Genomic DNA, 22,193 nt, shown 5'->3' with positions numbered 1-22,193 from the left:
GGTGAACATTAGTGCAGAGGCTCACAGAGACCACAGGGTTCAGATCCCCCTGGAACTAATTACAGGCAATAGTTAACAGGCTAGGAATCGAACTCTGGTCCTCGGGAAGAGAAGTAAGTGCTTTGACCATCAAGCAGTCTCTCTAGTCCCCAAGGGGAAAAAATAATTAAAGTAGAAGTCTTCATTGCTTATTTTATATAGCACATAAAAATATTTTACATTTTAAACATCTCAATATCAAGACAAAAATAGAGAGATACGGACAGAATGATTCATTAGAGTTCACTACTCGATTGCGAAACAGTGTCAATTTATGGTCGTCACAGCGAATGAGAAAAGACAGAAAGAGGGAAAGAGGAAAAGCTGGGAGGGGGTCAAGAGAGAGGCAGAGGGAGGGAGAAGGAGAAACATGTCCATATGTCTGAGATTCTCTGTACCTCGCTCAATATTTTGGTAATTAGATCTATGATAAAATTGCATGTAGTCAGACCCAACAGGATTTTTGTTACTGCTCTTTGATTTGTATATGAAATACTAACCCCTCATTAACTAGAAACCATCAGCGCTTACTCAACATTGTCACAGTACAGCAGTTCCTGTGTACAGACCCACATGGGCTTAGCGTGAGTTAAATCCCTCGTTCACAGTGACTCCTGCTGGAGAGTCAAAGGTATGAATCCACACTGACGGCCTCCTGGACTCAGTGTTGCAGGGGAGCTCAGACAACCTCCGCCTGCTGCTGCGGCAAGGTTTTTGGGTCTTCTGAGCTTAGATATGGAAACACACTTTTGAATCCTAAAGCATCATCAGAAACCAATGTTTAATATCTTAGGCTAATGGTCTAAAATTTTGAGAATAATCGTGTTTGGGTATCTGCTTGATGATGAGTTTAACTTGACCTTGTAATTTTATTTTTCTTTTGGTAGTAAATTTCCGGGATCTAAGACCTTTCAGGGTAGTGATTATTTTCTTGCACAGAGGAAACAGGGAGATGAGGAAGTGTTCTGTCATTTAGAGCACACAGCTGATCTGTTGAGGGAGTTGTCTGGGCTCCTTTGTGTCCCAGAAGGAGCCAGTGTTTGACATAAAAGACGGTGCTAGCACTTACACCTGGGCTGTCTAGCGTGGCCGGGTTCCTGTGCTGTAGAGTAGTAATGGGGTCAGTCTTCTGGGTATCATAACTTTGTGCATCTCCTGGTTCCCTTGCTTCAGTCTCTTTTTGGTCTATCAAATGTCATTTAAGGCTTTTCAATTTTAATCCCCTGTCTTGAAAATAAGAATGGAAACACCTCCTTCAAAGTACTTGTTGTGAAAATTAAACAAGTGAAGGTCTTTGCTCTTTAAAGTTCTTTGTCTTTGTAGATGTACTGAGTGCTGTCTTCTCATCAAGAAAATCAGTGGGACGCTTATTTGCCAAAATGTGATTTTTATGTATAGTCTTGCTTATTTCTTTTGCTATTAATCACTGGATTGATGGATAGCCCCATCTCCTAATTCATGTCATTTACTGAATTCAGTTATGCTAAGTAAAAGGGACCAGCATTGTAGAAGTCAGTAACTCCGAGTGCTTAAAAATTTTTAAGTGACCAGTGGTTTAAACAAGAACATAGAGTTGTCATGTCCTGCTAAGGTATATGAGAGCGAGAGGCACATCATTCCTTCCATGTGGCCATCCATCATCCATCCTTCTTCAGTTCTTCAGTTCGTATTGAGACCCTTCCCCTACTTTATTTTGGCAGACATGTATATGCATTTTATGTTTATTTAGACTCTGCAATTATATAATTTTTCAGTTATTTTTCTGGGAGAGATGGGTAGAATCTGCTTTAATGTGCTCTGCAGTTGGGGGTTTACTTCTTCCACAATTATTTCAAGATTGTTACTACATGAATGAAAGCGGTGATCGTTAGTCATAATTTTGATTGTGTTCAGGCATCTGCTTGTATCTCTTGGCTACATGGTCCCATGCTTCTGTTAGGAAGAATATTGAACTATCTCTGAGTCGTATTCATTCCTAGGCTGGAGCTTCCCTGGAAGATGGGAATTGTTTTCAAAGTGTTTGTGTAGTGGATGAATGAATGAATATATTAACCAAGGATCTGTTTTCAAGAACTGTAGGATTTGAGTAGCTACGTGTTCCGTTATGTGATTCTTTCAGCCCACGAGATCTTACTGAATGTCTGCCTACCTTTCTGGGGCTGTTACACCATTGCCTTGGGGTATCTGTTCAAAGAACCCTCAGTCTTGTGTGACATGGTAGATGTGTGTTGCAAGCACCAAATGTGCTTCGCTTCAAATGTATCCTATCAAGGAATATTTGAAAAAAAATAACACATGGTTAACTAGATTCTAGAAAAAAAATGGTATTGACATCTTTTAGTAATCAGTTTTATTATTTAATAAATATTGATGGCTAGTTTCACCATCTACTGCATCCCCAATGATGCTTGGTAGTTACATGCCAGAGAGACTACTAGCCCAGTGTTTAGCCTGGCTGTCATCTCAGTGATGAAAGAGGGGCCTCTTTGCTGAGCCCCTGCTAGTTGGGTATCCACTGATGGAAACCATAGAAGGCCTGTTCAGGGTCTCGTACAAACTGGCTGCTTAAGATCAATACTTCCTATTAAATTCCTATCAAACCCATGGAGTTTCGCATATAGCTTCAGTTGTCTGTGCTCACTCCCTAGGCAGCACATTCAAAATTCATCACGAAGGGTGTTTCTCTTACAAGGACAACTTTAAAGTCCGATGGAAAGAACTGTCTCAGTGGACAAGGCACTGACCTGAGCTCTGCAGCTGAAATGTTCCCCGAGGTCAGCAAACCAAACCCCAGACACTCCTGGATGATAAGGCGCCCTGTCTCTCTGGGTATAATTCATAAATAACCCACCAAATCTGTAACCTTTATTAACCAATACAAATGTTAGAATATTTTTGCATCAGTTAATGAATCCTAAAAAGTTTAATGCTCTAGTCCTATTTTAATTATTTTTACTTCGAGATTGAAAGACCTTAAAGCCTATTTCACGTTAATCAAATTATTGATTTGTATCATTCTTAAAGAAATAAGATCTTCAAGTTTAAAACTAGGAATTATAGCCCATTGAAGTATAATTGATGGAGAGACATTTACATGTTTGCAAAATGTGCAAGAAAAGAGGTTTAATATAACTAAAAGAGATAATCGTTTATGGAAATAGTTAAGTGTTTCTAGCAGTCCTATTCAGGAAGTTAGGTAAGATCTAGAAACAGTCCTATGAGAACAACAAAGGAATAAGAGTAACAACCCTACCTCAACTTCTTTCTCCAAATTCCCACGTCTCTCTGAGTTCTGGTTTTTACACACTGTCCTTTAATAGTGAGCACCCTGGCCTTGGGTGTTAAACACGGAGGGTGGTTTAAAGGGTACAAATGGGATCCCGTCAGATTGACAACTAACTGTTCTAATGAGGAAAAAATCCCCAAAGCATGAAATTTGAATGAAATGTGTGATTATAATTCAAGTACTGTTTACAGAAACCTCTGGGGACCTTCCGAACAAATGCAGAGCAAGTGAGTTAGACAAACCTCTGGGCCGTGTGTGTGTGTGTGTGTGTGTGTGTGTGTGTGTGTGTGTGTGTGTGTGTGTCTGTCGGCGAAACTTTCCACCCTTAGCTAGGCTTTGCTCCATAGTCCACCGCAGCCCCTCGTTGTCTATCAATACTGTATGTGTTTTGTTACCGCGTTGAGTCGTAAGGAAATAGGTGCTTTGCATTATTAAAGTTTTTTCTGAAGAGGAGATGTGTGCTCAGTGGCATTTGCCTCGGCATATGCAAATGATTTAGTTTCATTTGGGATCAATTCCCAGAGGCCCTCCTTTCCTGTGATGCTCTGAATTTGGCAAGCTCAAGTCAGCCCATCTCTCCCCCCCTCCACCTCTTTCTTTCCTTTCCTTTTTTTTAAACTCCCCTTTTGTTAGTTGATATATTTTTCAAAGGACAACAAAAATATCCTCCTGCTTGTTAGAAACCTTGCAATTCTATTGTTCAGTCGTGATCAATAAAGGTGAAGGAAGGTCTTCATTTTCCTAAAGTTTAGTAAAATTTAAGTTTACAAAAAACGTGCATGGAACGCTTGCTAAAATATTTATGCAGACATCAGGCTCCCCGGATGAGACAGAACTCTGAAAACGTGGTCTCTAAGGTGCCTTTTTAGGAATTGGCAGCTGTGAGCTATTGGTAGATTCGGACTTAACCAATAAACTTGCCTGAGAACGCAGCAAACAAACAAGCAAGCTTAAGTTGCAGCTGGGTTCTCCATTGCCACAACACTCCAGACTGGCAGGGTGTGTGGGTTTGGGGTGCCCAACCCCAAGGAGGGGAAGCTTGGCCTCGTGGCATTCAGCTAGCTTGCTTTTGATCACGCAGCCAGCCTCGGCGTGGCAAGGTGAAGTTCATTGGCGGGCAGCTACCCTCTGCCCTGGGTCTGAGAGCCTAGGGCTTACAGAGCCCTGGGCCGGCCACGCTGTTACTCTGTTTCATTCCGCAACCCATTTTTGTCGGTTGTTGACCAAGCAGCCAGAAAACACTGCCCCCTCTCTCTGTATGAGCGAGGTCAGAGACGTGGTGGGTTTTTTTTTCCCTTCCTCCACTAACCCCCCCCCCCCTTTCTCCGAATCGAGTTCTCAGGCAGCTGCGTACAATGCTGGGAGCTAGCCAGCAGCAGAGACAGATGGCAGAGTTATTAGATGTGCATCGTACGATTCCCTTCCTGCCACTCGCTTTTTAATCAAATTAAAACAAAAAAGAAAGAGAGGGAGAGAGAGAGAGGGGGAGTCAATTAACCGCATTTGTATTCTGCTCAATAATGGACCCTGTTCCACTTTTACCCTAAGGCAGTTGAGTGGAAATTTTAGAGAAAAAAAAGGGGTGCCTAAAAAAAAGAAAGAAAAAAAGAAAAAGCAAAAACAAAACAAACAAAAAAGAGGGAGAGAGACACACACAGGGACACACACAGAGGAAGAGAGAGAGAGAGGGAGGGAGAGAAAGAGAGAAAGAGAGAAAGAGAGAGAGAGAGAGAGAGAGAGAGCAAAAGAGGTGAAGCCTGCAGGAATTTGTAGGAATCGGCATTATTCGAGGAACTGAACTGATAAAAACCCCTCGGAAAAGTTGAAGCGATCTCGAGTGCTCGGCTGCTGCGCTGCACAGGCCGGGCCGCCTTCCAGCCTGCGCGAGCGAGCGAACTTGAGCGTCTGACAGCAGCGCCGCGGCCTCCCCCGCCCGCCAGGAATGGTCTCTTCCTGCTTTGCATATTCACCACGCTTGGCCCGGCCATATGGGAAAATGCAACTGAAGGAATTGTTGTGAAAAAAGGGACAGCGAGTTTGAAATAAAAGTTGTTAGAGTGGTACTGAGGAGAAAAAAGAATCCGAGGCCATGTACTGCGCATACACCATCCCGGGCATGGGCGGCAACTCTTTGATGTACTACTATAATGGGAAAGCGGTAAGCGAACTCGGCTGCGAGGGGCATTGGGGACAAGTTTTATGGTCACAGGGATGAGCATCCTAGGCGGGGAGCATTGTTTGCGAAGTTGTGCAGGGCTGCCGCACCTTTCTCGGTGCCATGAAATATTTATCATCTGCGAGTCCTGGGATGTTACTGTTGCCTGTTTCCTTTTTTTTTCTGTCCCCCAGTATAGACCGGTCGATGCTTTTCAAGGCTTCTGAAAGTAGATACCAGAGAAAGTTTACAGTCAGGTAAACTTAGGAGGCGGTGCGATTTGAAATAATAATAATAAAACAGGGACTTTGGGCAAATTCTTTTTGCTTTCAAATGATTGGAAGGAGGAGCAGATTATGAAGAGAGCCGAGAGAGCCCAAGTTAGCCTGAGAGAAAACTGGGGGTAAGTTTCTCTCCGGACTGAGGTTTTGTGCTATCTAAAGTCGTACCAAGTTGGAAGCCTTGGGTAGGGGAGAGGAGATAAGAGGTTAAAATAGACGAAAAACTTAAAAATGACACATATGATGGGGTAGATTATATAAGCTTATTTTTTAACCCAAAAAAGGAAAGGAGGTGGGGGTAAGAATCTGGTCGTGCATGTAACGATACTTTAAGTTATTTGTGCTGTGTGGCGTTTTCCTCTATTTCCCCCCTTCTAACAGAAAGGCTTGATTTAAGCGGGGAAAGTGTCTGGTATCTTGTGCATAACCTCGGCAGAAGGTTTATACTTGCCATCTGGAGATTTTGGGGTTTTTTGTTGTTGTTGTTGTTTTGTTTTGTTGTTTTTTTTTTCCTTCTCCTGGGCCCTCTGAAGGAAAGGGATTTCAATATTTTTTTGAGTTGGTATGTGGTGCTCTTCGAAGAGTTGGGCAGTGGAGGAGCAAGATTTCACTTTAAAATAGCGAAGAATGGGGTGGGGTGAGAAACAGCCATTTAGGAACTGTTTTCATTTTGTACTTTGAACGTACGTTTGGGCAGATCTTAATCAGTGTGTGCTAGTTGGGCCAAAAGGGACCCATTAGAGCTTTCACGAAGGCCCAGTTCGCTGTACTGATTGGCGCAAGCAAATTAAATGTGTGTGTGCTGTTATATGTGTGTAAGCCCATATATATTTGTGTGTGTATATACAGATACACACACATATGTACACACAGATGTATGCACAATGCTGATTCCTAGTGGGCTACACTGGTATGTATACATATACATAAGCTTTTGGGAGTGGAGTTTAAGGAGCCTAACAAACATTCAATTCTACGAATGAGCCACTGTTGAATTAGTATTTTATTTCGAAGTATCCGTCAATCACAAGTTTGTAAACACTATCCCTTTTAAAGTCCCCTTTAAAGAATATCACATGTAATCAGAACAATAGTTAACTGTGGTAAATAAAGTAGGTTTTGAAGTATGTGGCCTGGATTCTAAGTTGATTAGTGTTTTAAAGCAGTGATCTTAAATTTAACTCATTTTTAAAAAAATATATAACTGAATTGCAGTTGTTAGGGATTCATTCCTACCTATTTAAGGCTGTTGCCTGCTGTCTCTCAGACATGTCCAGACACACCATAATCGGTACCATTTGAGGAATCTTTCCTGTTCATTTCACCAGTGATGATGCTAGTGTGATCTGCAGGCTTCTAGAAGTGGCTCTGAAATAGTAAGACAGAGCCCAGAATTCTGTTGCCTCTGTGCATTACAAGATTATATTTTATGTGTTATATATTACATGCATATGCATGAAAAGATTATATGTTACATTATGTATTACAACACATATAAGTTGTTATGGTTTTTAACTTTAGGGGTTACCAGTGATGTGAATTTTATATGTTAATTATTAGTTTTGCATTTTAAGCAGCTGAATTGTCAAATTTTTAGTTAAGGCTTGGGCATTTTAATTTCCTTATGGCCCAAAGGAATTTTTAAAAATATGTATTCCATTCCCTCAGCTTGCCAGTTGCCTCTACCATAAGAAAATGCTGACTATGACATCATATCACTAATATGCCCTCACAGTTGCCAAATATTTTGGTTGTTAGATTTTTTTGAAAGGATGGTACTCATAGAATCAAGATCACTCTGTTTCAGGAAATGTATTTATAGGAACTGTTTTAAGACATTTATTAAAAACAAATCTGGTGATGTGTATCTCTATTGATTCAAACACTAGAAAGAGGCAAATTGTACATACATTATATTTAGAAAAAAATAGCCATGTACAGCCTCAGCAGAAAAATGTTGGAAACCGTGGGTAGTTGCCAGTGCTTCGAATTAACTTTATGAAATGGTCAGAAAAGCCCAGTTGTGTGTGCTCCCCAGAAGGGCCAGTCCTAGACCATTTTCCAAAACACCCTCATGCGCACCCTGGGGACACAGATTTCTGTTTATTCTACAGTGTGTATTGTACTGGCTCCAGCTCTACATTCAGCTGCATTTGGTTGGGTGCCAGGCATCTTGTGGAGATTGTATATGCCATGCGTTAATTGTTCAGCATGCCCATGGACGCGACTTTCTTGAATTTTGACTGTCTGGAATCTGACTACTTGTGTGTCCTGAGTGTGTGTATGTGTGTGTGTGTGTGTGAGAGAGAGAGAGAGAGAGAGAAAGAGAGAGAGAGAGAGAGAGCACGCACTGTGCATTTCAACCTGAACTGTTTTGCCTGGCCATCTCTGTGACACAGGTTTTCCTCTGAAGACAGCCTAGCACTGAATTCCTTCTCTTTTTTCCCCCCAGTGACAAGTCAATTACTTGTTTAAATTCAGTTTGAACTCCCTGAACTGAGAGAGGCTAGAGGAAGCAGGTTTTTCCCTGTGAATAAACAAAAGAAGAAAAATGGAAAGCCATTCCCAAACACTGTGATTTTTTAGGTTGTAGCAAGAACACAGAACAGCCTGACAATTATGATTATCTTTTGTTTGAACCAACAAACACAGGGATTGTAGAATCCATTTTCTTTCCACTTCCCAGCAAGAGAAACACTTTAATCAATGATATTTTGGAACAAACAAAGGAAAATATCGATGGACTGTTACCTTAAGATAGAAATTTTCCCTGTTACTGTGCCCAAATGGCTTGCACGCTTGCATGCAGGGCAGTGATTTCTTCTGAAGTGTAGACTTCTTAAAAGTAAGACCTTAAATAATCTTAACCCAAGAGCTACCAAAGAATAAATTCTAAGTCTAAATGAGAAAGTGTTTGTAAAACTCAGCTTCACCCCAGGGGAGAGGTCAGTGAACTTGGACAAGTAATTTTTTGTGTGTGATGGTCTTCTCCCCTGTGCATCATTGTCTTGCATGCAAGTAAATCCCAATCTTAGCCAAATGAAAATTGGAAATCACTATTCTTCAACTATTGAGGAAATGGTTCTAGCAGAGAAATGTTTCTTTTAAGTGTTGTTATCTCAAGCTGATGTCAAATTGTGTCTGTCTTTATTTGGGACATAAGAAGTACTGGGTATTACCTGGTCTACCTAAAAAAAAAGAAAGAAAGAAAGGAAGAAAGAAGGGAGGAAGGAAGGAAGTAAGCAATAATTCTAGCCCTAATTTTTTTCCTAATGGATTATGTGCTTACCGAATTCAAATTTTGATGAGTAATTATTTGGTCAAATTCCATATAGCTTAAAATATCTAAAAATATGGCAATTCCACATAGATAAAATTTTGGCAAATGAAATTGAAAACAAAAGTGGCAAAATTTCTTCCTACTGGTAATTTCAGATCACACCATCGGCTCTCGCCAGCGTGTGCATGTGTTAAGCCGTACAGAGAAACCTGTGATTATTCTAATTGCTCTTTTTGCTTCATACTAACAAGCTCCAAACCGTGTTTCAAACTAGTTGTTTTGAAATAGTTATTTGTCAAGTCATCAAATCTCAGAAGGCGAGTGAGCACGAACTCGCCATGTTTATATTCCAACGGTTAGTCATATTATGCAGGCTTTCATCCTCAGAAAGTTCAGAGGCGAAAATGAAGGCAAGCTCTTCTCTGATATGAAGGCCGCCCAAACACAGAAACATCTGACTAACAGGGCCTCTCAGCTCACAGCCGCTCTTGGAACACAGTTCACCTACACACAAGTGACAATCACAAGCCTCCTTTTCCAGGCTGAAGTGTGGGGTATAGAAGGCTTCATTCAGCTCTTATGCCTTTGCCATAGAAAGTGACAACATGAAATGATTAATATTTAATAACAGCAGAAGTAGCATAGCTAAGGAAATTTTTAATATGACCTTAATTGGAGCAGCTGCAGATAAGTCAGCACTCGGGCTCAGAGTTTCCCACAGTGTGTCCACTATGCAGATTACAGTCGACATCTTAAAAGGTATTTTAAACAATTACTTACTATAAATAAAAGTAACCGATATAAATACATTTTAATTTTTAAAAATGTTGGTTTAGTTGTTAATACAGAGAAAAAAATTGCTTAGATCATAAGCCTAATTTTTTTTTAGCTGTCTACTGATCTAAAACACAATCAAAAAAAAAGCATGTAGGAAAACTTAGGTTTTTTTTGTGTGTGAACTATTTGGTATTATTGACGTGCAGGATATTTCAATTTATTGATTTTTAAGATAACAAAATGGTTTTTCTGTCTGTATGCAATTCCTTAAAACAAAATTATGTTGATTTTGTTCTGTAGGTTTAAGCTGGTCAGTATTCAACAGACATTTAATCTTGAGATTTTAGAAACTGTAGCTACCTCTTGCTTGTCTGCCTCCGATTAAATTTCCAAAAATCTCTGATTCAGATTTATGGATGCCAGTTTTACCATTTTTGCCGGGAGGCTAATGTCTTAGGAAGAAAAGACCTACGTGGTTTGCTTTAGTTAACCCCTGAGTTCTGGTAGGTTTGACAATTGGTAAGCTTCCGGCTCCCAGTGTTAGGAGATGGCATTGTTTCAGGAGTTCCAGGAAGGACATTGGAGCAAGGAAAGGAGAGCTAGGCAGAGGAATGGTCAGGGAGCAGACTAGCTGGATGCTGTTTAAATGCCTCTCCAGCTATCAGCAGGAAACGGCGCTGGAGAGGTGGTGCTCCTGCCCCACTGTGGACGTGATTCCCAGCGCAGTTCCTACTGTCTGCTCTGTTGCTGCTCCTTCATATTTATTCCTTTCCTTTTTTCTCTTTCTTTCTTTCTTTCTTTTTTTTTTGTGACATTGAGAAGCCACCATAAAGGCCTGAGGATAATTAATTATTTTTTCCTATACCTTGCTGGTTAAACAGCTTTTCCCTTCCTTTACCTGCAGCCATGATCCCATTTTCTAATTGTGAGTGTTGTGCGTGTCCATTCCCAAAGCAGCCCCAAACTTCTGCTGCTGCTCTGCCACTGCGAGAAATGTTGCGGCGTCCCTTCTGTATGGTAGGCCAAGTCCAGCAGTCTGCCATCAGGAGATTCATCGTGAGCAGAACAAAAGCCTCTTCATTTTCGATCTAGAGAGAATATATTAATTTTTAGATAGTGACTGGGACAATTTTGAAGGTTCTCCAAATCAGGGGTCACTTTTACCCCGAGAAGAGAATTCAGTGGGAACATACGTTTGCTCCCCACATCAAACCTTCCTAAATGCTTGCCTCCTAGCACACGCAGTAAGTTATGGGGCCTTTTTATCCTCCCCAATATTGTCGGCCTCACACAAAACACATTCGCTCATCATCACTGTGAATGAAAAACGGTGGACGATCAAGTGCATTTCAAGTTTTTATGTATCTGAGTAGATTTTTATTTATTCATTGTTGGCCCTTAATACTTTAAAACATAACTCTAAGAGAGATGAGGCACAATTATATGTGATAGAAATTGTGGATGATGACAAAAATGAAATCCTGCATGGCCCTCAACAACTTATAAACTATTTCAGAGAGTAACAGAGCCTTATAACATTGATCCGTGGCCTCCAGAAAACAACAAACAGTGTCAAAGGTGATGGGGACATTTTAATATGAGAATTTTATTTTGTAGCCTGAGGCGAAGCTCAAGTTACTCCTGAAGTTTTTAGAACATTGAAATCCCTACAGACTTTTGAACATTTTTCAATAGGTAAGGACTTATGCAGTACAATCTAAGGCAAGCAGTGTGGATACTTGTTATACTTTATTGAGCAAAGTGATGTTTTCGTGTGAAGAACAATTCTTAAAGTTGATAGCCCTCCCTTTGGAAGTTGGAGGTACTTCGAGAGGCATCCTTAGGCTTTCTTCTTTGAAGAGCTAAGGTTTCTAACTTCCCATCTAAACTGGTATTCAGAGGAGCATTTTTGTTACAGCGCCATACTCTCTGCCTTGAACAGTAAACTCGCATCTTTCTGATAATGCTGTCTTTAAATTCCAGCTGCCTTTATCACCTTTGCAGTTTTACTCAAATCCTCCCTCTTTTTTTTTTTTTTTTTTTTTTTTAAGGAAATGCAACATTTTATTCCAAATGACGGGAAAGGGAGTCACTGTAGCTGTAGCTTTCTGCTGGGGAGAGAATCCATCTTCAAAACTCAGTCTCTTCTCCCCCAGCTTGGCTAGAGATTAAGCTAAAGCACCTGGGAGATAGGAAGTGTGAGCACCGAGGAGTGATGGTCAGATTTCAACTCCACTGGAAAAGAAAAAGAAAAAGAAGTGTTGAATTTGCCTGGCATCCCTCAGGGACCCAGAGCTGTGCCTTCCTCCAGGCCAAATTACACTCATTTTGAGAGAGGGCACATTAAGGTAATTGGTGGGACCGAGTGGGGAAGAGTTGAATTCCAGCTGCTTCCATTGTAGCTGACCTGAAAATGAACAGGGCATGTTAACAATGGTGGCTAACATTTGACTTGGCTTTTTCACCTCCACAAACCCAAGGGTGAGGATTATAAAGTACGGAATGACTGCACCAATAATGATCCTGTTCAAGTGGGAATTGCTATGTTGGGAAAAGCTCACACACCGTTTTAAAAATAGTTGATGCATTTACCAACCACAGCCCTATTACTGGAGCCCAATAAAGTTTACCCACAACGTGGAAACACTCCTTGTTTTTATTGTCAGCCATCTAGTGAGCGTGTCATGGACTCTCACTTCTCCTTGGATTTGTCGCCCCTTTGGTTTCCTTTTTAAAGTATTTGTAATGGAAGCCACTTGGAAGGCACTAGATTCCCACCTCCAAGGAAGGAACAAAATAGAAATGTGTTCTTGACTCCCTTCCTCCCTAAATTGTGCCTTTTTTTTCAGTAAGGAGAATAACACAGTATTACTCAATAGTTTTTCTAGCGAATAAAGCAAATTAAATTGATGTTACATGCATATTTAAACTCCATCCAGTTAAGTACTGACGTGATTAAAATAATCAAATGTATTACTTAAAAAATTAAAAAGGATAAATTCTGCACCCCATTATTTTATTGACTTTTCAATATAAATTGCAGAAATGTTTACATTCCTAATGGCATTATTAAGATAAACTGACAAATCAGAGGAAAAAAGTTGATTGGCCAGCACGTTATTATTTCTGCACCTGCTATTACCATTCAGAGGAGCCCAGCAGTTCTGAGCAGGGTGGATGGCTTTTTTTTTTTTTCCTTAGGCTTTCTTTGTGTGATGTGGGGGTTGGGATAAATGTTTAACAAGTGTGGTTTCACTTTGTCGGGCCTTTGTGTGTGTTGTTGTGATTAAAGGACCACAGTGTATTTCGTGGAGCTTTGGAATTAGTATGCAAATAAATGAGGGCAGCAAAGCAAGGTTTCCCTGTACCTGATGCCCCGAGCCTCCCTGCGGAGAATGGGAGGGCAGACTTTTAGAAGTTGTTCAGTGGCAGATACGGAACTCTTCAATTTTATACTGGGTGTCTGTCAGATCTTGGAAGGAACACTTGAGATTTTTATCTTCTGATTATGTATTTGCCAGAAGGTTAGAAAGACCTGGAGGATGGAGAAGCTTCTGAAGAATGTGTGTTACGTAACATGGCCAAGGTTTTGCTTTGCTTGAAGGTTGGGTCTTTCCCCTATTTTGCTCTTATATGGAGTATCATTTTCCCAACAGGAGTTACGTTTCTTTGCAGCGGAGATGGGAGATGGCGGTGTTTACTAATAGAATTCTAGACTTCTGAGAGGACTTATATTCACAGTACAGTTCATGCAAACCAACTTCAGCTGTGTGCACATGGTGGGATGATTGATGCTGCATCTTTACCTTTTATTCTATTCTATTTTAGATATCCTTTAAGAATGCCATTCTAGTCTTTGAGAGCTAGTGACATTAGATTTGTACTAAGAGGGAAGGAAGTATATTGGTTCTTGCTGTGGCTAGTTAAAGCTTGTAAAGATGTGGGTGAAATTACATTACTTCCTGAAAGACAGTAGTTTCCACCAATTCACAGGAGTTTAGACTTCATTCTATAATAATTGAAACTCACAGACTTTAATAACACTTAATGTTCAGCATGGATCCCACTTAATCTCCCCGTATTCGTAGCAAAATGTTTACATAAATGAACTCTCAATTTGATATCGACTATTTAGCCTCGTCCCTTCCAAAGTTAATACTATTTCCGTAATGAAACGTGTTCTGCAGTTGCCATAGGGCTACTTCTTAAAACGCATGCTCCGCCCTCTTCTTTTGAGCCATCTGTTGGTTAGGTCAGCAATGAAATTGGAGCCGGATTTTATAAATCAAAGCAAGTTCTCTACCCTTGTATTAGTCTGCTTCAGCGGGAGCTGAAGTTAACATTCCATCATATTTTCATTTTGTTGTATTTGCAACAGAAATGTATGTGCTCACATTGGTTATTTTCAGCCTATGACAGCTGTGATATTTAAAATGATCACAGCTGTTGTGACTTAAAATTGATTTTTCTATTAACACCTGAGAAAAAGCCCTGTGCTGTATTAAAATTTTAAATAATGTGAGCATAAAATTAGGTATGTTGATGTGAGCCTAGTGACCTTGCTTCCCAGAGGTCTCAAAATGTGGCGAACCTCTGGGATACTGGCAGTGAATGGGCGAACACTGGGAAGAGGGGCTGGGTAGTTCAATGCGCTTCACTCTGGGAGGATTCATGTCGTGGCAGATGCTCCTGGCGCCACTTTACAGTGTCAGCTCTGTTAAGAAAACCTTTTAGGATTCTGTTTACTTAATTAACCCCAAGAAAGATGGCTTACAGGGATTGTTGTGAGAGCCTGACCCCTAAGCTGCAGAAGCTGTGTTATCTTTCAGATACAACACTGAGAAATGCAAAACCACACTCACCTGTCCCTTGTAGAGGACCGTTTAGTTTCATGGCCTTTTCCTCCTCCACTGTTAGATGATGGAGAAAAGGAAAGCAATAGCAAAGCAGAACCAGATACCTGAGTAGTTTTAGCCGAGCCCTTACCTTTAGAATCTTTATTGCATTTTTTATTTCTATTTTGCATATCCATTAAACATTTCAAAATTAAGTTGTGATTCCTAGGTTCCATTGGTTTCAAGAGTTTTCGAGTCTGAAGTTGGTTGGGTATTGGAACATGGCTGTAACAATGGATTAACTACTTAACAAGGAAACCATTCTAGGCCTTTTGGTGTAGTGTATCAAGCTGACAGCTGACCTGGTGTGGGATTATTTATGCATAATAGTGCATTCCCAGATGCATTGCCAGTAGGGAGCTGTGTAGATTAAACTCTCTGGTTGGCCCTTTGCTTTTCACCTGTATAACTCAATCAGAATTGAAAGCATGGTGGGTTGTCCGGTGATAAATGTGTGGCTGGATCAGAGAAAGATTGGATGGCTGGTGGGTGGATGGATAGATCACATAACTAGGAAGCAACAGATAATGTCAATTATTTATTGCTCAGACTTGTTTGTTCATTTGAAAGTCATATACAATATGTTGGTTTGGCTTTTACGTATAGATGAGAGCACAGTCGAAAATAATAAAGATTTCTGTTACGTCCTCAAGATCACTAAAGAACTGATTCTGAAAGTTCCAGAACAAACACAGATTGCTGGTGTCAGTGCTACAGGTCACAGTATCGCATTCAAAATGATCATAGCTGGAATTGATTTTTCACTGGTTCGGAGGGCCAAAGCTGCTTCTAGAGATGTCTATAGAAAGCTTCAGAAAATCCAAGTGGGTATTTGTTGCTGAGAGGCTCTGATTACAAACATGGCTCTCTAGAGCAGTGGTGCCTCCCAGGGGACAGGTGGAAGCAGTTTGGATTGTCCCAGTGGTGGGCATGGCATGAGGCTGCTACTGGCATATGGTTCTAGAGGCTAACCCTTGCACGCTGCACAGAACTGCTCCTCAGCAGGGCAGAGGCAGAGGAGTCCTGCTTTAGACACGTGGGGTCTGGACATTTATAGTTAATCCTTGCCATGTGAGCCACATACAGAGTCCTTTCCTCTGCCTTCCCCCTTACTGTCCCCTTTCCTCCCTTCCCTCTTTACTTCTCCTTGCTCATGCCTAGCCTCCTTCCCTCCCTTCCCTCTTTGATTTCCCTTACTTCTCCCTGCTCGTTCCGAGCCTCCTTTCCTTCCCTCCCCATCTCTATTTTCTGTCTTTTCACTTCTTTTTTTCTTTCCATTTCCCATTCTCCATCTTCTTTCTTTTCCTCTTCACCTTCCCTCCCCTCCAACCAATTTCCTTCAATTTTTTGATATATCACACTGTAGAGTATTGTACAACTGTCTCCATGATTTACCAAGAAAATGCAATATTTCATTTGCAATATTGTCAATATAGTGAATTATTTGTGAACCCACTGAAATGGATTCAAAACAGCTGTTAGACTTTGTTGAGTCAATAAGGGATATTTTCTTCTTGTGCTAAATATATATACTTATATCTTGTCTTTTAGAAGATTGGGAACTTGATCTATGTTTCTTGCTTTATAGAATCCTAAAAGAAGTATATTCCTTCTTTCCGCTGGAGAACATAAAGAGGAAAAAGGGAATTAACGTAAAGAATAACTAATAATTACATATGAAAATATTTGAGGGGAGCATTAAGAATATTGTTTGAATCCTTGTTAAATATATGGTTAAATGTTAATTTGTATATGTGGTAAATATATACACAAAGGAGGTTATAAAGATTAAAGCGAACCTGAGGGACTCTTCAGCCTTCCCAGCAGAGCAACTTTTTTCCCTACCGACAACAGGGACCCTTCTTCCTGTTACTGCCCAGTGTTCGTCATTCCTGTACCTTTCTGGCTGTGATTTGGAATGTGATACTGAGACCTTCCCTGCCTCCCCTGGCTCTCTGTACAGGAAGGGCGAAGGATCTGATGGCAGAGTCTTAATGGCTGCCAACTCTTAGAACCCAGTGCACCTCACTTCCTAGATGCCAAGGTTTGGAGACAGCTGCCCAGTCTGACAGGATCTTGTGCCACCCTTCAGCTTCTGCCTGAGGCTCTGCGAGGTGCTCCAAGGTCTGAGCAGAGTCGACAGGGCATGGCAGTCAGGCACAAGGATCGGCAGCTTGGACTCACAATGGACCTTTGGTACAGAGAGGTTTGGGTTGTGTTTTAACACATTGGTTCATGGGATTGCATCTCGGCCCAGCAGGCGCTCTCACACCCACACCATCCCTGCTTCCTGGAGCCCTGACCACCTTGGCCCTGTGCAGGTCCAGTGAAGGCTCACTGACAACAAGAGAATTAGCTTCAGCTCCATCTCTTTCTGGGACACCTGTGAATTGCCCTCCATCGGCTTTTAGTTGGGTCCTCTTGTCACATGTAGTGCAGGATTGTCTAGATCCATAGCGAGCAACTGCAGAGATGTCATTTTTGCCTGTCACCATGCAAGAATTACAGGTTATCATCGTGGTGATAACTTTACCTGTTGGAGGATTTCTGTTTCTGGGAGGTGGTGATTTTTCCCCCCAATGTTGTCCATGAGTTTTAAGGTAAAGGGTATTTTAGGGATCAATGGTCTTGTTCTCAGCTTCAATCAATCACTGATTTTCTGTGGTAGGGTCTCGGTATTTCTCTGAAGTTCCACAAACCCCAGTCTAATCCTCTGAGTAATTTTAAAGCAATAATATGCTTATTGTTGATTTCAGCTTGTGCTTTGTAAAGGCAGGTTATGTGTTATTTGTGTATTTATAGGGTATGAAATATTTGTAGGGCACCTTTTCTTTAATATTTAGGCAGCAAGTACTATAAAACTGTGATAAAGCTTAAACTCTTTTATTGTAGTCTTAACATTTGATAAAATACATCTGTGAGCCCCCATGCCTTCAGAACATACTCTCAAGTACCTCCCAAAGCAACGTAACCCACTGCACCCCATAAAGTAGGTGCCCCAAATGTTGTTAGCTCATTTCAAAGACTGCTGCCACCCTGGATATTAGGGTAGCCACATGTGACTGTTACCATTTGATTATAAATTGATGAAAATTAGAACAGTTTTTAAAAATTAAGTTTTCCAGTTTCTCTGACTACATTTAAAGTCCCCAGTCCCATGTGGTTAATGTCCCTCCATGGGCTAGCTCAGGGAACCTTTGCATCATCCGAGGGAGTTCTGCTGGAGAGATCTGAGCTGAGAAATGGTGGCTCTTGGGAATTTAGTGAATTGCCCAAAGGTCCCATGGTCTTCATGCATCATGAAGAACCAAAATCTCTCCTGCCATGAGTTTCAATATGGTATTTTGCCTTTTTTAAACTTTCGATGAGATAATGTCATTTCTGAGATAAGAATTAACATTTTAAGGCTCCTTGTATTATTTTAGATGCTCAAGAGAATTGTATTTGTTGCTCTTTAATTGAAAGCTAGTGTTTGATTTACCTAATCTTTCTTAAGGATCAGCCTCTTTGTTTGTGCAGAGCAGGGACTTTGGAACCCCTTCCTCTAATTAGAACCCTAACTAATGAGCTTCTGAAGGAAGAGACCCGCCATGTCTTAAGGCATCTTTTCTCATCCATTAGCTTCTCATCAACAACCAAGAAATGTTTCCTCAGCCCAGTGGACGTGATGCATCTGATGTACATGCCCCTGTCTCTGTAGAGTAAGGCAGATCCGTGGTTGATTCTCATGACCTCCACAAAAGAAAGAATGCTCTTACAGCTGCCCCCATTGTTCTGTCAACAAGTTCTGTTTTTCTGGAGACAGGTAATGTGCCTGTTCAGGTATTCATGAGCACAGGGAACAAATTCATTAGGTCCTTGGTACCTTAAGCCTACCGTTGTTGAATAGGTGAGAGGATTGTCTATGTTTCCCCATCTCCCCTGGCTGTGCAGACTAAGTGCTTGGCACATACTCCAGTGCTTCCTTCTTGAGCATCTAGTGCTATCACAAGCCATGGTTTCTCTCAGTAATCATCATGGTGTCAAGAGGCATTCGTGCCCTGTGCACTCTTTCAGTTTGGACCATGTTTAGTTCCTATAATGCAAATACTGCTTTAAACTTAGCAAAGCCAATTTGCATTAATATTTTGGTTTCATATAGCTAGCAATCGCATCTCACAAACAAGTGCATTTTAATGAGTACTGGCAGAATGATGAAAAGGTTATTCATTAAATACTATTGTAGAAAATACAGCAGTCGGTTGCCAGAAATCATTAAAGCAAAATATAATGTGCATTGAGGCCACAAGGATGCCCCTCCTTAGGAGTATGTGACCCTATGGCATTCAGTGCAATGAGAATCAGTGCTATTCACGCAGGCATGGAGGGTGAGGTTAATTAATATAAAATGCACGCCAGCATACCATTGACACCAGTGTTTATTTTTAAGATTTAAACATATTTTACAGTTTTGATATCTGTTGTGAGATCATAGGGCATCACCTCAGGATTAATATGAAGGACTGTAACAGTCATGAAGACTGAGTTGTGAAGCAATGCGCTCTTAAAGCTTGCATTTTGGTTTAAAATCCTGAAGTGGTATCCTCCCCCCGCCACCCTATGTTTTGTGATTCTTTTTTCCTCCTTCCCTTTCTGGAATGCTTTATGAGAATATTGAACAATTTTTTTTCTTCTTCTTTTTTTTTCATTTGCAGGGTAACATGGGGGAAAACTACACATTTGCAGCTGGCTCTTTGGAAATACACTCCTTTAACACATGCGCCCTGCATGCTGCTGCCATGGCTGTCATAGCTCGTGGTTCCTAATTATAATGAGCTTTTTTGGTGGTGTCGCTGCAGTTGTTTCTCCCCCAGCCCCCTCAACTCACTTTTCCCAGAAGAGAGTTCCAAGCCTTTGAAAATTCTCATGATTTTGCAAATCCACTCTATTTTTGTCGAGAATACAGGAAAGTTAAAATTGGCTGGTCGGCTGCCATGTTTTGAATCCAATTTTAAAGCAAACCCTTTGCAACCCGGGGAGCGAAGCTGACATCTTTGTGTCTGTAATGAAGATAATTACACCTGCAAGGTGACATCACTAGCGAAGTGACAAATGCACTTGAGAACCGAGTCCCCCGTCTCCTCTGAATTCTGTAGACCACTCTTGGCATTTAGCTCTAGACACCTCTTTCATGCTTGTCGTTTGAGAAGTTGCTTTCAGATGAATTTACTAAAGCTGACTGACACAGGGTTAAATTAATTCTTTTCTTTATTACTCAAAGTGATACAGACCTTTCTTGGACTAATGTAGCTTAATTAGTGGTCAATTAAAACTGAACATTGCTGAATTGAAGTTCTTTGATCAAACTCCCTGGCATGGGCTCTCTTTCTTTAACTAGCCACCATCTTGAATTCATTTGGAATCAGTAGTATAAACAAGTTTAAAACGGTTCTTTTATAAGAAAGTCAGCAGGCTTGTATAGCTGCGGTTTCCTTTTTTACTTCTGTAGGCGGCGATTCAAAGGCATGCTAAACGAAAACAGTGCTACACCCTGGAAAAAAAAATACATTTTTAAAAGTAACAGTAAGTAGTGAGGAAGTAGTCAGTGCTCCAACCTGTTTATCTGTAAATAATTAGTATGCACTCTCCCATTATAAAAGCAAGCTCCCCTTTCTCCTACCAGAGGACCATGGTTATAATAAAAAGTGAGATGCGCGTGCGTGCGTGTGCACGCGCGCGCACACACACACACACACACACACCCCTACTTGGGTGTCGCTGGCATTAGGGGAAAGGTGGCTGCTCCAGAGATGGGCCCAGTTACTCCTACATTCCCTCCTCACTGCTCATGGGATAATATTTCATCTCTCTGCCTTTGAGTTTGGGATGAGATACTACACAAGTTGGTTGTCGGCTTCCTCATTTATTTTAAGGCCATTGCTGCATTCATATAAACGCTGACCTGGTGTGATTCTGCAGTATGTCACTTGCTTCACGTGTATAGTGCTCTTGTTAGAGTTTTGGTGCGGTTGCTCCCCCTTCCCTGGAAGGGAAGTGGGAATCAGAGGAGAAATTATTGAATAGCTTGAAATGGTTCAGCCTTGCCTGTTAGCCAGTGCCCTGTCTTAATATTTAAAGTACATATACTGCTCTTGTCTAAACATGAATTGATCCCATTCAGAGATACCAGGTTTGGAAAGCCATAGAAGATGGCACTGAGTCAGCACTGTGCACTCTAAGGCATTCAATAAGACCAGCGGTTTTTGTATCATAAATAAAAGTAATAAATTGCGAAGAAATAATTAATTTGTTGTCCATGCATGGCTTCTTCTGAAATGTTCACAAGAAAGAGAAAGGGGGAGTTTGGAAGTGACCATGTGCTGTTTCCCTCCCGCATAAATGATAAGATTTTGCAGTTTTCATTCCTTATATCCAAAATTATAGTTATAAACTGTAATCAAAATTAAAAATTTTATCCCTTGACAGAAAGAGAAATTGTTTATAGTCAGTGTGCCTTTCGGCGGTCTATCTCGCCTTCTCCCTAAAGGGCTGATTAAGGAGAATAATTGGGGATGATAGCGGGAGGAAGACGACAATTCCATTTAATTAAAGATAATTTATTTTACTTTAAATTGGTGATGTCCCACATGAATAAGAGTAGATTTAGCAGATAGATTTATTAATGGGTACTGACATCTCAGTTGACAGAAAAAGCAAACATTTTCTTTCTTCATTGTTTTTATTGCGTCCCAGCACCTGAAATTGCTGTCAGCCAGCTTCCTTCGCCGCTCGTCAGAGCTGCAGGCTTCTTCTACCAAATATGCAATTACTGGTTTATCACTAAAACCAACTTGATCCTCTTCTGAGTTAAAAACCCGAGCCAGGCCCTTGATGAGCTGCTCAGGCCCTCAAGACTGACATGAGAAGCACTCTCTTCCTCAGGGATGGCCGCTGTACTGACTTGTCCCTAGGTTAGGCTAGGAGTGTGGCACATAGTTGTGGCCTTTAAATAAAGGCCATCACATTGCCACTGGTTTGGGGGCAGCACACTTGCTTAAATAGTCCTCCAAAGAGGTTGGACCTTGAATGTTCTGGATAACGAAGAACTCCACGGGAGGAGAATCATCTGCAAAATACCCAGGTTCATACCTGATGAGCATCCTGTAACAATTAAGGCCCATGGTGTGACTGTGGTTGGTTGCTCCTGCAGTTGTAATCAGGTCCTGGAAGTTATGGGGAGGGTGGTATTTGACAGTTCAAAAGTGAGTTCAAAGAAGTATGCAGTTGTTTTCTTTATATTCTTCCCTGCCTCTAAGGGTTCTTCTACACAACGTACATTTGGCAACATGTGGAGCTTACTTTGTGCTTCTGACACACTGTCGTTTCCCCCAGTTCTGACTGCTCTCCTCTCTGCTGCATGCGTATGCCTCTCCTTAATATCACGTTTCTGTATTCCAGCTCATGTTTTCTATTGTTCTGTCATTTCTGTGTACTTGCCTAG

General features: G+C 41.1%; 1 protein-coding gene across 18 annotated transcripts in view; it reads left to right on the top strand.

Annotated features, from left to right (window-relative positions):
- Positions 1–22,193, top strand: part of Tcf4 (transcription factor 4) — a 343,415-nt gene that overhangs the window by 242,558 nt on the left and 78,664 nt on the right. Inside the window, exon 1 of one of the 18 annotated variants that reach the window (XM_048419692.3) lies at positions 5,242–5,483. The exons of 15 other annotated variants lie outside the window; for them this stretch is intronic. In XM_048419692.3, coding sequence (XP_048275649.1) covers positions 5,415–5,483 — 69 coding nt within the window. In that variant the 5' untranslated portion in view covers positions 5,242–5,414. Of the gene's footprint in view, positions 1–5,241; positions 5,484–5,676; positions 5,884–22,193 lie in introns of those variants that run through there. 2 more of the 18 variants (XM_048419693.3, XM_085676469.2) reach the window with 2 other exon arrangements.

The sequence above is a fragment of the Myodes glareolus genome, chromosome 13, assembly GCF_982192425.1.
Source record: "Myodes glareolus chromosome 13, mMyoGla1.1, whole genome shotgun sequence".
In the NCBI taxonomy this organism is placed as follows: domain Eukaryota; kingdom Metazoa; phylum Chordata; class Mammalia; order Rodentia; family Cricetidae; genus Myodes; species Myodes glareolus.
Note: the sequence above shows the minus strand (reverse complement) of the source record. Positions and strands in the feature narration are given on the sequence as shown.